Source organism: Sapajus apella, unplaced genomic scaffold (assembly GCF_009761245.1).
Source record: "Sapajus apella isolate SASKATOON/1434 unplaced genomic scaffold, GSC_monkey_1.0 scaffold97, whole genome shotgun sequence".
Taxonomy (NCBI): Eukaryota; Metazoa; Chordata; class Mammalia; order Primates; family Cebidae; genus Sapajus; species Sapajus apella.
The window spans coordinates 2005819-2022329 of NW_022437037.1; the positions used below are offsets into that span (position 1 = coordinate 2005819).

At 42.0% G+C, this 16511-nt stretch overlaps 1 protein-coding gene and 1 pseudogene across 5 annotated transcripts in view; one reads left to right on the top strand and one right to left on the bottom strand.

The window, feature by feature from the left end:
• The window catches only part of GARNL3 (GTPase activating Rap/RanGAP domain like 3), a 178357-nt gene that overhangs the window by 61751 nt on the left and 100095 nt on the right, over positions 1-16511 (top strand). For all 4 annotated transcript variants that reach the window (XM_032257295.1, XM_032257294.1, XM_032257297.1 and 1 more), the window contains one exon: positions 14599-14673. In XM_032257295.1, the coding sequence (XP_032113186.1) occupies positions 14599-14673 (75 nt within the window). The remainder of the gene's footprint in view (positions 1-14598; positions 14674-16511) is intronic.
• LOC116535866 lies at positions 2722-3920 on the bottom strand (annotated as a pseudogene). Its single transcript, XR_004262377.1, has one exon. The product of XR_004262377.1 is annotated as a prohibitin pseudogene (transcript).

Consider the following 16511-nt stretch of genomic DNA (forward strand, 5'->3'; position numbering starts at 1 on the left):
CTTTACATAAGCTTGAGAAAATGCCAGCTGTTTAGATCAAAAAACAGGATGTGCATTGTGAAGAGGTTAAATCTTCCCCAGCCCCTTGGCATGTTGGGGAAACTGAATTCTCCAGGATGCTCTGCACCCAGGACTCTCCATGTCTCGCTCCCTACCTAGGGCACTTGGTTTATGAAGACTGCATTGTCTAAGATGGAATCGCCCTGCCTCCCAACTTCTTGCCCAGTGTTTTCTTGCCATGAAAAAGAGGTGCTTGTATGAGTGAGGCTATCTCCAAAATGCAATGTCCATGAAGTAAAAAGATGAGTCCTAGTTTTATTCTTACTCTTCTGAAAGATCCAATGTCTCTTAGCCAAAATGAAATGGTGTGGGGAAGATTAAAGTGCTTTCCAACCTTCCATAATTATCACAGATTTGTTCTGTTCCAGGCAACAAAGCCATTCTTTCTCAGTTCTTCTCTACTGGCCATTTAGTAAATAGAAAATGTCAAGCTATTTTGACCATAAGATTGCCAATCAGTCCTTCTTAATACTCATGAAGTTGTCATCATTTGTGGTGGATTTTTACAAGTCTTTTACTGGGAAAAGGAGTATCAGGGACTGCTGTTCAAATATGATTTTAATTAGGAAGCCAAGACAGATATATTTTGAGCTGGAGAGCTACATGACTGCTCATCCTGAATTGCCTCATGTTTCTCAGTAAAATAGCAGAAAGGTCATCTGTTAGGAGAGAGAGTGTTTCTGCGGTGGTAACCTGTGATAGACAAGGTGGAGGATGCGATGGGAAGTAAAAAAATAGTGGATCAAAGGATTGAATGGTGGTAAGGATCTAGCCATAGTCAAGTAGCATGAGCATGTTGTAGGCCTGGTCAGATGGAAACTCTTGTTTGAACACAGAAAAAGAGTGAGAGTTCAGTTGGTAGGGGGTAAGCAAGTGACTTGACTTGGTGGCATGAGGAGGACTGAGCAGCATGCAAGATCTATGGGTTGGTAAGTGCAGCCTCATTAACCACAGAGCCCTGGCTAGAACACGTGCCAAAAAGAGCCTGAGTGGGTTATGAGGTCCCATGGTGCCACAGCTGTGCCAGTGGGAAGGACAGGATGCTGTTGGAGTTAGGAATGGATGGCAGAGCCTTGGAGTTGGGAGGTATTAGATTTGAAAAGGCAGAATAACATGAGCTCAGGCTGTCAGATCAATCATAGTGATGGTTGTTGAGTTTGCTGAATACACAGGCCAGGGACAAGGATGATAAGTAAAGTCTGAGTCCAGATCCAGGGCCTTGGTGGCTCTCCTCCAGCCAACATTTGTCCTCCTGGCTGGGGAATCTGCTAGCCAACCTGGGTGGTTCTACATGCAGCATGGTGCTCTCAGTGCCCCGGCTGCCCGGCTGCCCAAATCTTCTCCCTGTCCTCCAGCACAGGCAGAATAGGATTGAGGTGAAGAGTGGGAGAAGGAGAAAAAACCCCACTCCTTCCCCCTACCCTGGTCCCCACACTGGCTCCCTCTCCCCTGTCTTTCCCTGCAGGCACAAAAGTAGACTAAAAGAGACCAGGAGACAGGCCCCAGGGCAGCACTCAGCAGTGAGGGGATAGCTCATTCTACCTATGTTTGTACCTTTTCTCACCCACTCTTTTTGATGCAGACATTTAAACTTCTTTCTTCCCTTCTGAATAGTAGTACTTTCTAAGTCAGAAGTGTGTGTCTGTGTCTGTCTGTAATTTGCATGTGCACAGTCCAGTATTTGCAGTTTAAATAAAACTGCTTACGTTGGAAATCATTTCTCAAAGGTCCTGTACATCTTCCAGAATAAATTGCATTGTACAGTGCAACCTCCCCAGTTCCCCCAGGCAGAGTTGGTCTCCAGAGTCTGTCCCCCACAGCATCCTGTACTTTTGTCTGTTGTTATGACATTTAACCAGGTTGCATTGTGATTTATCAGATAATATGTATTTGTCTCTCTCTCACCCTCTAGGATTTGCAGTCCTCTAGGGGAGGGATCATGTTGGATTTGTCTTATTAAGTCCAGCAGTTAGTACAGGCCCTGAAAAAATCATTTCTCAGTAATGTTTGCTGGGTGGACAGATGTTTAAACAGACCTTCTGAGAGTTTAAATGTAGCATTAAAGTGGCTTAATCATGCTAATCAGAGCATTTTATATTAATCACTATCATATTACTATAATATGTATTATAGCATCATAAAGTTTATTGAGCACTTATTATGTCCAGGCACTATTCTAGGCTCATTATACTTTTTTTTTTTTGAAATGGAGTTTTGCTCTTATTGCCCAGGCTGGATTGGCTCACCACAACCTCCGCCTCCTGGGTTCAAGTGATTGTCCTGCCTCAGCCTCCCAAGTAGCTGGGATTACAGGCATGTGCCACCATGCCCAGCTAATTTTGTATTTTTAGTAGAGTTGGGGTTTTTGCATGTTGGTCAGGCTGGTCTCGCCAACTCCTGACCTCAGGTGATCCGCCTGCCTCAGCCTCCCAAAGTGATGGGATTACATGTGTAAGCCACCATGCCTAGTTCATCATACATTTTACATTATTAAATCGTCACCACAAGACTAGAAGTAGGAACAGTCATTGTCCCCATTTCAGACATAAGGAAACTAAAAATTTAGAGAGGAAAAATTTTTCCAAGGTCACAAAGTTAACAAATATGGAACTGAGATTTGAACCTGGTCAGTTGAGCACCAAAACCCACACTCATAACCACTTTTTTTTTTGAAGTGATTTTACCTGTATTTCCTTCACTTTAAGCCAATCATGAAATTTCACAGTGATTTCTGGGGTGGGGGCAGAAGGAAGGCGGCGTCAAGAATCATTGGGGCTGTGGCCCAGTCGGCCCGTGGAGGTGCAGGTAGGGTGGGCCCTCACTGGGGCAGCTGGAGGAGCACGGACTGCCCCGCTGGCAGGTAGGTGATGTTCTGAGAGCGTGAGAGCTGGTATGCGATGTCTTCCACAGCTTCCAGCTTACGCAGCTCAATCAGGCCATCCCCTGTGGTGGCCAGTGAGTTGGCAATCAGCTCAGCTGCCTTGGAGTCACCCTCAGCAGAGATGATGGCCGCCTTTTTCTGCTGCTCAGCCTTTTCCACCACGAATCTGGCCCTCTCTGCTTCCTGCTGAGCCACCTGTTTGGCTTCCACCGCTTCTGTGAACTCCTTCCCGAAGGTGAGATGTGTCAAGAACACATCGTCCAGGATGAGCCCAAAGGTGGCTGCTCGCTCTGTAAGGTCGTCGCTCACCTGCCTGGAGACCAGCTCTCTCTGGGTGATTAGTTCTCCAGCATCAAAGCGAGCCACCACAGACTTGAGGATCTCGGTCGTGATGGACGGCAGCACACGCTCATCATAGTCCTCTCCGATGCTGGTGAAGATGCGAGGCAGCTGGCTAGCAACGGGCCAGAAGAGGATGTGCAGTGTGATGTTGACATTCTGTAAATCTTGGCTACCAGTGATGACTGGCACATTACGTGGCCGAGAACGGCAGTCAAAGATAATTGGTTTCTGTACCCATGGGATGAGAAAGTGAGTCCCTTCCCTTACCACAATGTCCTGTACTCCAGGGAATCGGTCAAAGATGACACCTCTGTGCCCAGCATCCACATTATGTAAGGCCAAGGTCACCATGCCTCCTGCAACAGCTAAGGCCAGGCCAAACATGCCAATGGACCCAAACCCTTTGGCAGCCATGTTTTCTTCTGCTGGACCCTCTCACACCTGCTTCCACTCTGACCTCCACATGAATTCCCCTAACAACCACTCCTTTTAAAGAAGGGAGATCTAGGAGAAAATATTACATATTGTGTTTAAAGATATACTTTACATAACCTTTTTGAGTTTCTTCTAAGTAAAAATATTGTTCCTGTGATTTATATACCTGAATGCCACTTACACAGTGCCTGCTGAACAGAGATCATAGAGAATCCTAGCACTGATTTAGAATAGAAACAGACACCAGCCCAATGAAACAAAGCAGTGAAATAGACAAGGAAGTGCTTTTTGTTTTTGAAAAATTATATATTCATATTAACTTAAGAAACATCCTCATTTAATAATAATTGCCTATAATTTGAAACTAATAATGTTTTTATTTAAAGTAGTTAATGAATAACATATTATGCTTTCTATTTTTTAAAAATTAATTTGTTAAATTCTACAAACAAGTATTCTTACTTGGATCTTATTTTTTTTTCCTGAAGTAAAACATCTAATATATTGAACACTGTTCAGTGTTAAATAAAACAGTTAGTTTTGCTGAGATGAGACCAGAGCCTCTACTCAGGATGTTAAATCACATGAATTTTCACTATTCAACTAACTGAATGGGAAACCAATTTGATTCTGGTCACCCAGAGCTGCATGAATGTCCAGCATGTAACAGTCCTGTCCAATAGAACTTTCTGCAATTATGGAAATATTTATATCTATGCTGTCCAGTGTAGTAGTCACACATAGCCACTGAGCATTTGAAATGTGACTAGTGCACTAGCGCACTCAGGAACTGAATGTTTTTTATTTTAATTAAAATTAAATCTAGGCTGGGCACAGTGGCCTACGCCTGTAATCCCAGCACTTTGGGAGGCATTAGCAGGAGGATCACTTGAGACGCAGAGGTCGAGATCAGTCTGGGCAACATAGTGAGATCATGTCTTTACAAAAAATAAAAAAGTAACCAGGTGTGGTGGCATGTGCCTGTGGTCCCAGCTACTTGGAGGCTGAGGCAGGAAGACTGCTTGAGCCCAAGAAGTCAAGGCTGCAGTGGGCCAAAATTGTGCCACTACACCCCAGCTTGGGAGACAGAGCAAGACCCTGTCTCAAAAAATAAAAAATAAAATTTAATTTAATTTAAACAAGGCTAGTGGCCACAGTATTGGACAGTGCAAGAACTCACAAGGAGTCACTCACAGTGCCTGGCAGTTCCTTGCCAAATGATCATTTAAATTTTTTTTTTGAGACAGAGTCTCGCCCTGTTGTCCAGGCTGGAGTGCAGTGGCGCATTCTTGGCTCACTGCAAGTTGCAACTCCCTGATTCAAGAGATTCTTCTGCCTTAGCCTCCCGAGTAGCTGGGATTAAGGCACTCGCCACCATGCCCAGCTAATTTTTTTATACTTTTGGTAGAGACGGGGTTTCACCATATTGGCCGGGATGGTCTGGATCCCCTGACCTCATTATCTGCCTGCCTCAGCCTCCCAAAGTGCTGGGATTACAGGCATGAGCCACTGCGCCTGGCCAATTTGGTTTTTTTTTTCCTTTTTCTCCCTCCTGGGCACGGTCTTCCTCAGAATCTGATTACTTGGTATATGACCATAGCAGAGATGCAAGACCAAATAAAGTAAAAAAAAGTCCTGTCCTCTTTTCTTAGCATTAGTGATGCCACACATATATGTTAATACTCTTTTCCTACACATATCCTTCAAATAAATGCAAAAGATTGGTGCCTCTTCTCGAAGGAAACTGCCCCGCTTTCCTGTGAGTGTGTGGCTCTTGTGTGGCTCTCATGTGGCTCCGGTGTGGAGGATCAGACCCTTCACTTCCTCAGAAGACCTTCTGGACCAGGGCTGCCCTTGTGGAGCAGTGTTCTGACAAGTTCTTCAGTTTTACAACTAGTTGTTGGTCTACTCAGATTGCTTTCTTTTCTTACAGTAATTTTCATTGTGTATGTTTTCCTAGGAAATTTTCTATTTCATTGAACTTTTTGATGATATTGACATAGTTTCATATAGCATTCTCTTAATCTTTTAAAAATCTCTTTCTTCTTACTGGTTCTGTTTTCTTTATTATCACCCTATGTTTGTCTTTCTTCTTTGCTTTTTGAAATCAGACTTGCCTTGGAATATCTTGGCTATGTTAATCACTTATACTATCTTTAATTTTATAATTTCTATTGTGATCTTTTACTCATTCTTTTCCCCTGCTTTCCTTGGATTTATTTCATTGTTCTTTTTTTTATCTTCTAGTGGTTAATGCTTAGTTTATTGTTTTTATCCTTTTTTGTTTTATAATAAAAGCATTGAAAATGTGCATTTTTCTGTAAATATAGCACCTATCACATTACATGTTTCGATATGTACTGTCCCTATTTGACCCAAGAATTTATATATGTATATATGCATATACATATATATATATTTAAAGAGATGGGATTTCACTGTGTTGCCCAGGCTGGAGTGCAGTGGCTATTGATAGGTGTGATCATGGCACAGTATATCACTGAACTCCTAGTCTCAAGCAATCCTTCCGCTTCAGCCTCCCAAGTAGCTGGGACAACAGGCACATGCCACTGCCTGGCTGAGATGTATATTTTCTGATTTTCGGTTTTTAAAATCCTTTTGATACTAATTTCTTATTCAATTGCATTATGCTAAAAATGACCTGTACAGTTTTACAGAATTTTATAGAACTTTTTTATTTTATAGTGTTTTGTAGAACTTTTTCTTGCTTTTCTATATTAGGTGAGTTTTTTTTTAATTCAGTAGATATTTTTAAAAGTGTGTATTCTCTGTTTGTACCTTGATGTAGTCAATATATGTCTATTAAATTATGTTTATTAAATTTATTGTTTGATTCCTCTATAAATCCTTACTCATTTTTGCCTTGATCTATCAGAGAGAAATGTACTAAAATTTGCCATTATAATTATAATTTTATAAACTCTTCTATTTATAATAGCTCTTCTTTTATAATTATATGTTATTCATTACATAAATGTTTAGTTATATTTTGGAGGTGGGTGATTCTACTTATCCATATAAAATAACTTTTTTTCATTTGATATCTTTTTTTCCTAAGTTCTACTTTACAATTTTATTATTCCCTTACTTTCTTTGCCTGGAATATTTTTTATGTTGCCTTTCTTTTTCATGATTGCTTTATTGTATTTAATATATTTCATTTATGTTACCAATCAAGTCTTTTTTGTTTTAGTAGGGAAATGTAACCCATTCATATTTATTAAAACATCTGTGCTGTTCTGTTTACCTCTAGGAGGAGTCCCAGACTCCTCTTTATCCACTTTCTCATTTGTCCCTCCCTCTCACTCCAACCTGGATGCTGTCCAGTGTAGTAGTCGGCATTCAGGATGGAGTGAGAGGGAGGGACAAAATGAGAAAGTGCAGATCTGGATTCATCAAATTAGAAAACATCTTACTAATTACTAAACTCCTGGGTAGACAAAGCTGTATTTGCAAAGGTCAAAGCACACATGCAAAGGACTCTTTTTTGAACCCTTCTCCCAGAAGAATAACAAAGGGCTTTATGTATTCCAGTGTGAAAGGAGACCTAACCAACTCCCTCCTCTTTGCTGGCTTCAGACTGTCTTGCCGTCTTCTTTCTTTCTACACCGTGTAGGCTGATCTACCTTCACTAATAGTTCTCCTTTAATTTTGGTCTCACTCATTAGTAGAGAACGTTGCTAGAGGGGGTGGTTAGTCTAGGAGATGATTTGCTTATTCCTGTGTTCTCTGCCCAAAGGCTACATTCATGACACCCCAGTCCATTCTTCTTTATACTTTCTTCCAGATATATTCTGTATGTTTTTCGTAATCATTTTCCTCTATTTATCTCAAACTGATATTCTAATTTACTCTTTAGGGCATGTTCTTCTCAGTATCTAGTTTTTGGTTCACTGTGGTCACTACATTTTGAAATTCAGTAATTACACTTTTCATCTGAAAGCTGATTATAGATTGTTCCATTTTCATAGATCCAGTATACTCCCAAATTATTACCATAATTAGGAATTTTTTAAAACTTCCTTGTATTTTTATAGTAAATCTTTCCTAGAACATTTTCTCTGATACTTCAGGTCACTTTTTACATTTTGTATTATGAACTTATCATAGAATCAGTGATTTTTCTCTTGATTCTTCCTTATTGGGTGTATTAGTTGGCTTAGAATGTCACAATGCGATAAAAAACAAGAAGTTTATTTCTCTTTCCTGTGCAGCCAGGAATTCTAAGTGGGTGATTGATAGGTCTGTACCACACATTGAGGCTCAAGAAAAAGCTACTGTCTTCAACATGAACTTCCAGGATCTCTCTGGTCATTGGGGTTCTGGCCAGTGGAGAAGGAAAAAGTGCATGGAAGAGGGACCTTCCCTATCCTAAAGGGTCTGGGTCCATAAATGTACCCAGGTGGGGTTTGGCCCACCTTCCAGTGGAGATAATACAGTCACATGACCACCTTTAGGGAAATGGGGTCTAGCCTTGTGTCCAGCTACAATTCTGCACTGTGACGAATAGCAAGAGTGGATTTTAGTGGCAGCTAGATCTCTGTACCATGTGGATGAATTGAGGGAGAGGGCTTCTAGGTTGTGCAGTTTTGACATTTAGATGGGCTCTGATAGAGAGTATGTCTCTATCAGAGTATGTTGCTCATCATTCCTGAGCCAAATTTTCTCCCAAAAAAAGAAAATGTAGATTTTTCTATAGTTGTAATTATCTCACAACTATAAGATATCTGTAATTTTATCTGTAAATATCTCACAGATCAAAGGTTTGTGAGATCAAAGGTTTGTGAGGATAATAGAAAGAAAATGAACAGTGATAGCTACCTGACAATCAGCTTCTCTATTGTGTTAAAAAGATTTTTTTCCTGAAGTGTTAGTTTTTTCATTCTCTAGTTTGCTGGGGCACTGTCTCTTTTCATAGCAGCTGATGCTCTCCAGCTGATACTGGAGAGGTTGGGGTCTTCATCAGGTCCCCAGCCACCATGGCCCCCTCTGCTTTAGTTAGCAAGCTCTGTGAGCCAGCTAGGGTGGGGGGCACTGAGACTGCCACTCTGTGCCAGCCCTGAATGTGACCAGTAGGATCTCCTGCCTGCCTACTGCCCTCCCACCCACGCTGTCCTCAGGCAGGCCCTACCAGCATGAGCTCATGGTGTGAGCCTGCATGGTTTAATTATGTTACTGCTCAGCCGATTTTCCCCAGCCTGTGGTGCTTCCGGTTATCTGGCCTGCTCTTCACTTTGGCCTTTCCTTCATGATAGAGCTGGTAGAATTTCTTTTACATTTTTTTCATGATTAATAAACCTTCTCTGGTTTCCAGGGCTGGGATAGGTCTTACCCCTATTCTTATGTCTCTTTGGTCATTTGCAATATAAATTTGGCATTCATCTATTTGCATATTTCTTGTTTATGAATATTTAATGAAGATCGATATTGTGTCAGGTGGTGTGCTTAGCTGTGGGGATGCAGTGGTAAGAACAATGAATGTAGTTGCTGTCTTTTTGAAGTTTGCTGGAGAGCAGAGAGAACGCCTGAGGAAAAACAGGTGCAAACCAAGTAATCACACAGATAAATGTAAATCACAACTCTGCAGAGTGTCCCAAGAACTGACGACAGGGCCATCTTCCCAGTGAGTCAGGGAAAGTATATCGAAGGAGGGGGACTTTGGTGGAAATGAAGGATGAGTAGTATGAAGGATGTAATAATGAAGGATGAGGGTTTTTAAGGGGATGGTGAGAAAGGAGGGCTTTCCAAACCCAGAAGTCCCAAGCATGTGCCCTCTGGTGGGAAGAAGTAGGGGTGCTGGAATAGAGGTGGGACTGTGGCCCACAGTCATATTTGCAGTTTGCGTAATCACCCGGGCTGCAGGCTGCGATGTTGAGGAGCTGCTTGGAGAGGAGCAGTGGTAGATGGTGTCTAGACTCAGTAGGAGGTGGTTGTGGTCATCCAAGTGACAGATGATGGTGACTTGAATGAAGATGGGGATGGGGAGATGGTAAAGGTGATAGTCAAACCCCATTAGCATGACCTCTGTCTTTATGGATTTCATGAGTTCAAAGGGAGCTAAATTTCTTTTTACCGTCAAATCATTAAATGTGTTCTTCCTTTTCTTCTTGAACTTTTTAAGCAATATAAGCAATATGCTTCTTGTTCTAAACAAATGAAAAGAACATTATTGCCTATGCCTTTGTCTAGAATATCGTGTTTTCATGATGTTTAATTTATATTTTTATGTGAATGAATGACTATCAGCTCTTTTCCCAAGCCTTTAACTACTAGATGAGACTAGTTATCATGAGGACTATCTCTAGCAACCTCTATTTCAGGGGTTACAAGTAAGATGAGGGTGTGTCCCACCTCTCTATAGATCTGTGTCAGACATTATTAATTGATTATAGTGCTCTTTTCTTGCCAAGTCCAGATGTTATCTCAGAATGTTTCCCTCAAAGCCGTTGAGGCAGCCTATACCGATAACATTCCACCTGAAATCTACTTGCGTTTCCCTCCATTTTAACAACGAGTAGAAACCCACAAAGAAGCTGTTGATGCTGAATTTTCTATACTTCCCCTGTGAAAATGGCAGTGACCCTATGAGATCTAAATTTATCTTTCTCTTGTACTTTAAAATTGGCCTCTGTAAAGTTAGAAAACAGTCCACAAGATTACCCTCACTTCTGGCACCAACTGCTACAGAGTTCAGAAGTTCCCAAGACCACTCTCAGGTTTGATAGTTTACCAGGACTCACAGAATTCACTAAGAGCTCTTAAGCTCACTTATGGTTTATTACAACAAAAGGATACACGTTAAAATCAGCCAAGGGAAAAGACGCATGGGACAGAGTTCAGGAGAGTTCCATTGCAGAGCTTCCTGTTGACCTCTCCTAGTGGAGTTGTAGATAGCATTACCTCCTCCTGGCAATGATGTGTGTGACAACATCAGCATGGAGTGGAGTGTTGCTCATCAAAGAAGCTCACCTGAGTTGTGGTATCCAGAGTTTTATCAAGGCTTGATCCCATAGATGTGGTTGACTACCCACGTGGCAGATCTGAGCCTTTAGCCCCTCCAGAAGTAGAGCTGATAGTGTGTGACCCAAAGCCCTCACTATAAATCAGTTGTTACTACCCAGTGTGGCTCAGAGCCCAAAAGTAATCAGACACTAATGCAAGCCATTCCCAGGTCTTAGAGATCAATTCCCAGAAGCTGAGGACAAAGGCTAGACCTCTGTTTGGACAAGGTGAAATTCATGACTACACAACCTCTTGGGCTTATCCACAGTTTAGCAATAGTGTAGTGATCTGATATCATCAAAAACATTTGTTTTTAGAAATTACTTTGCAGGAGAAAGATGAGATATAAAAACTCAACCTAATCATGGACATTCTCTGGAGGATGGTTAGGGACGGGGGTGGTTAGATAAGGATAATGGGCTTCTGAGGTCTGGCTGCCTCTGTTCACATCCCAGCTTTACCTATACTAACTAGTTGAGTAACCGTAGCCAGTTATTTTACCCTTTCCTGCCTCAGTTTCCTCTTTCATAAACGAGAACAATAATACCTACCTTGTGTTATTGTCATGAGAATTAAATAAGATAATACACATTAAGAGAAAAAGAATGCATGGCATTCAACAAATACCAGATACTGTTTTTATATTTATCATAGGAAAAATTTATCAATTTTTTTTTTTTTTTTTTTTGAGATGGAGTCTTGTTCTGTTGCCCAGGCTGGAGTGCAGTGGTGCGATCGTGGCTCTTTGCAACCTCTGCCTCCCAGGTTCAAGCGATTCTCCTGCCTCAGCCTTCCAAGTAAATGGGACTAGGGACTACAGGAATATACCCCCACGCCTGGCTAATTTTTTATATTTTTAGTAGAGATGGGGTTTCACCATGTTAGCCAGGATGGACTTGATTTCCTGACCTCCTGATCGCCCACCTTGGCCTCCCAAAGTGCTGGGATTACAGGCGTGAGCCACCATGCCCAGCCCCATCAATCCCTTTTAAATAATTTCCCTTGAGAAAATTCGTTGGAGTTTTTTCTTTTTTCTTTTTTTGTTTATTTTATTTATTTATTTATTATATATATTTTATTGCACTTTAAGTTCTGGGGTACATGTGCAGAACATGCAAGATTGTTGCATAGGTACACACATGGTAATGTAGTTTGCTGCCTTCATCCCCCCGTCACCTATATCTGGCATTTCTCCCCATGTTATCCCTCCCCAACTCCCTACCCCCAACTGTCCCTCCCCTAGTCCCCCTCAACAGACCCCAGTGTGTGATTCTCCCCTCCCTCTGTCCATGTGTTCTCATTGTTCAACACCTGCCTATGAGTGAGAACATGCAGTGTTTGATTTTCTGTTCTTGTGTCAGTTTCCTGAGAATGATGGTTTCCACATTTATCCATGTCCCTGTAAAGGACACGAACTGATCGTTGTTTATGGCTGCACAGTATTCCATGATGTATATGTGCCACATTCTCCTTGTCTAGTCTATCATCGATGGGCATTTGGGTTGGTTCCAGGTCTTTGCTATTGTAAACAGTGCTGCAATGAACATATGTGTGCATGTGTCTTTATAATAGGAGGATTTATAATCCTTTGGATACATACCCAGTAACGGGATTGCTGGGTCAAATGGAATTTCTATTTCTAGGTCCTTAAGGAATCCCCACACTGTCTTCCGCAATGGTTGAACTAATTTACACTCCCACCAACAGTGTAAAAGTGTTCCTATTTCTCCACATCCTCTCCAGCATCCGTTGTCTCCATATTTTTTAATGATTGCCATTCTAACTGGCGTGAGATAGTATCTCAATGTAGTTTTGATTTGCATTTCTCTAATGACCAGTAATGATGAGCATTTTTTCATATGTTTATTGGTGTCATATATGTCTTCTTTTGAGAAGTGTCTGTTCATATCCTTCACCCACTTTTGAATAGGTTTATTTGTTTCTAGTAAATCTGTTTTAGTTCTTCGTAGATTGTGGATATTAGCCCTTTGTCAGATGGGTAGATTGCAAAAATTTTTTCCCATTCTGTTGGTCGCCGGTTCACTCTAATGATTGTTTCTTTTGCTGTACAGAAGCCCTGGAGTTTAATTAAATCCCATTTGCCTATTTTGGCTTTTGTTGCCAATGCTTTTGGTATTTTAGGAGCTTTGCTTGAAGTCCTTGCCTATGCCTGTGTCCTGAATGGTTTTGCCTAGGTTTTCTTCTCAGGTTTTTATGGTGTTAGGTCTTATGTTTAAGTCTTTAATTCATCGGGAGTTAATTTTAGTGTAAGGTGTCAGGAAGGGGTCCAGTTTCTGCTTTCTGCACATGGCTAGCCAGTTTTCCCAATACCATTTATTAAACAGGGAATCCTTTCCCCATTGCTTGTTTTTGTCAGGTTTGTCAAAGATCAGATGGTTGTAGATGTGTGACATTGCCTCCAAGGCCTCTGTTCTGGTCCATTGGTCTATATCTCTGTTTTGGTACCAGTATCATACTGATTTGATTACTATACCCTTGTAGTATAGTTTGAAGTCAGGTAATGTGACGCTTCCAGCTTTGTTCTTTTTTCTTAGAATTGGCTTGGCTATGTGGGTTCTCTTTTGGTTCCATATCAAGTTTAAGATGGTTTTTTTCCAGTTCTGTGAAGAGGGTCATAGGTAGCTTAATGGGGGTAGCCTTGAATTTGTAAATTACTTTGGGTAGTATGGCCATTTTCACAATATTGATTCTTCCTAACCATGAGCATAGAATGTTTTTCCATCTGTTTGTGTCCTCTCTTATTTCCTTGAGCAGTGATTTGTAGTTCTCCTTGAAGAGCTACGTTACATCCTTTGTTAGTTGTCTTCCTAGGTATGATCAGAGTAGTGGTATTTCACTGGCAGCCCACAAGGCCGGTGGACCCCGCCCCACCACCTCACAGGGACAGGTCAGGAGGGGGGCCCACTGGGGGCCTCCCACTGGAGTTTTTCCTTAAATTTTTTCTATTAATTTTATGCTTTCATGTATCTTAAACACTAGTGAAAATATGAGATAACCATCTTTTCTGAGAAATCACATTTGTTTTGCTGAGTGAGCCCTGAGTTAGAGAGGTGAGAAGTGCCCCTCAAGGCAGGTGTGTTCTGATGAGTCTGCTGTTGGCAGAGCTTTGTTGCAAATTGTCAGTAGATTTAAAACCTAAAAGAAAATGTGTTGTTTTCCCAAGCCACTACTGAGAAAATCTAGAAGGAGAAAATAAGTTAAATCTTGAGTCAGTACTTTTAGGACTCAAGTGCCAAGCCCAGGTCTGTTCACTCACCTCTTTCAAGTATCAGGCCCCTTGGAGACTGTCTGTTTGCAAGCATCACCTTGCCAGAGCTAAAACACAGTCTGCCTGCCTGGGGAGGGACTAATTGGCCTTTGGAAACTGTTTAAAACTGAATGAAGCACAGGCGGTTTCTCTGATCATAGTAGAGCCTTGAGTTCATGCCAGCCGCTAATTGTTCTTTAGGCTTTCCTATGAAGGCGGCTGAACTTGAGAGTTGGCTTTGGGTCTTGCCATCTGTGAACTGCCACTTGCCCACCTGTGGTGTATATTAAGATTGTTTCTGCTGGGAGCATTGCTTTCATGTTTTTTAGTATTGGAATGTGTTCAAATTTAAATGTGATACTCTTGTTTTCTACTCTTGTAGGTTAGGTATTCCTTACTCTTAAGTTCCCAAGGACAGTGGGAGCCAACTGTATGAGGACTTGGCTGATAGAGCTTTAAAAAGACTGTTAGCTTCTACGCTGGGCACTCCAGCCTGTCCTTAGATGTGGCTTACTTATAGGATAGATACATACAGATAGAAGAGACATTGTAAATGCTACCTAATTGAATGCTTTTTTTTCCCCGTTAGCTTATTTCCAGTGATGCAGATGGAGCCATCCAAAGGGCTGGAAGATTCAGAGTGGAAAATGGCTCTTCAGATGAGGTAAGGAAGTCTCCCTACTTCCTGCAATGCCACCAAGCACATGATTGTAGTGCCTGGGATATAGCAGTAAAAGAGTTCTGGAAGAGGTAAATAGAAATTTTCAGAGCTTTGCTTGAAGCAAATGGAAGGGAAATGCCATTATTCTGGCATGGAAGGTGCTGTTCATAGGGTGACACATACCCTTTAAAAGTTCTGTGTTAAAACCAGGTAGGCACTGGAAGTTGTTCTGCCAGGATTGGGACCAAAGACAATTCTACCACCCTTTGTGAATGGCCCTGAGTCCCAGTACTTCCTCTGCCAGGCTGATCAGCTTGGCACAGCCATCCGAGCAGTGCCAGGGTCCAGGAGAGAGATGCCAAAAATCACTGCAATGACAAAATGTCACCAGGAAAAGAGGCTGGTACTGCTTACTGCTCCTTGGACCACACCCACTTTCTGGGCTCTCTGGATCTTCCTTGCTGCAGGCCACAGGACTCACCTTGCTTTTTTTTTTTTTTTTTTTTTCTTTAAAACTGCCACTACCCTCTCTATTCTATGAGGTCTACCTTTAAACTGCAGAGTATGGCAAAAGCTCCCCAGTCTTTTTCTTCTTTGCTGCCTTTTTGCACGGTAATTCATCATAGCTCTGGCTCCCCCACCCTGACCCTGGGCAAGGATCCCAGCTTCCCTGAGCCTCAGTTTTTTTCATCTGTAAATTAGAAACTGTCTCAAGATTATTGCAAGCATTCAGTGAGCTATACTTGTAAAACTCCTAGCACTATGCCTGGCACATGGTAAGCATTCAGGAAGTGCTATTTATGATGCTATTGATGGTTATTGTTGCTGTCACCACTTCACCACTGCCACATTGCCAGTCTTCTCCTGACCACCTCCTAATGCAAATTCTTGTTGAAGAGCTATGCATTTAACTTGAAAGCCCACGGCATTTGAGAAGTTACTGCTCATTTTCACCTTTGGCCTTAGCTATACACATTCACCTGGCATGTACCCTCAACATTGACATGTGAGCCAAATGGGGGCTGGGCCCCTGAATAGGTACCCACATACTTCTTGTTCAGAATGACGTTAACTGACCAACATAGAAGAAGGAACTCATGGAGAATTTTGCTTCTGAACCTTAGAAACAAGCCCTCCCCAAATGACCTGGCCCCTGGGACTAGGTAACCTCACCGTGACAAGCTCAGGCAGCCAAGGGTTCCCAGGAGCTAAGCCAGGCACAGAGGCATTGAATCTTTGCTTTCAAGTGCTTGGAAAGCTAGCGGCCACCATGCTGAGTTTCTACTTTGAAAACCAAAGTAGCAGAGCCCCTGGAGGCTGTATACCTCAAGACATCTTTCTGCTACCAAAATTTTGCAGAACTTCAGCCCCGTCTAAAATGAACAAACCACACTGGACTTTGTCACCCTACGTAAGCACAGCTCTGCCCCTGCCGGGTCCAGTGTCTGGAAAAAAGTATACACCTCCCAGGAAAGACATCAATGGGGCCTTCATGTAATTCTTAATCACCATACACTTGGTGATCAAACACTGCCCACCTGGCTATGTCACCAGAGGATAGGTTCTGGAACCCAGCCACAGATTATAGAAATGACCTGTGCTTGGGTCATGATCAGGAGTGGCTTAAGAGTCAGACTTCCCAGGGTTCAAATCATGGCCTTACAACTACCAGCAATGTAGCGTTGGTCAATTCAGTCGACATCTTGGGAACAGTTTGGAGGAGTTACTGACTTCACAAATCACTGCAGTCTGTTGTGTTCAAAGCACAGTCCTGTCCCAGATTGCTTCTCTGGAAATACAGTATCAAGGATCAAATACTGTTTTAGGTTTTATTTCCACCA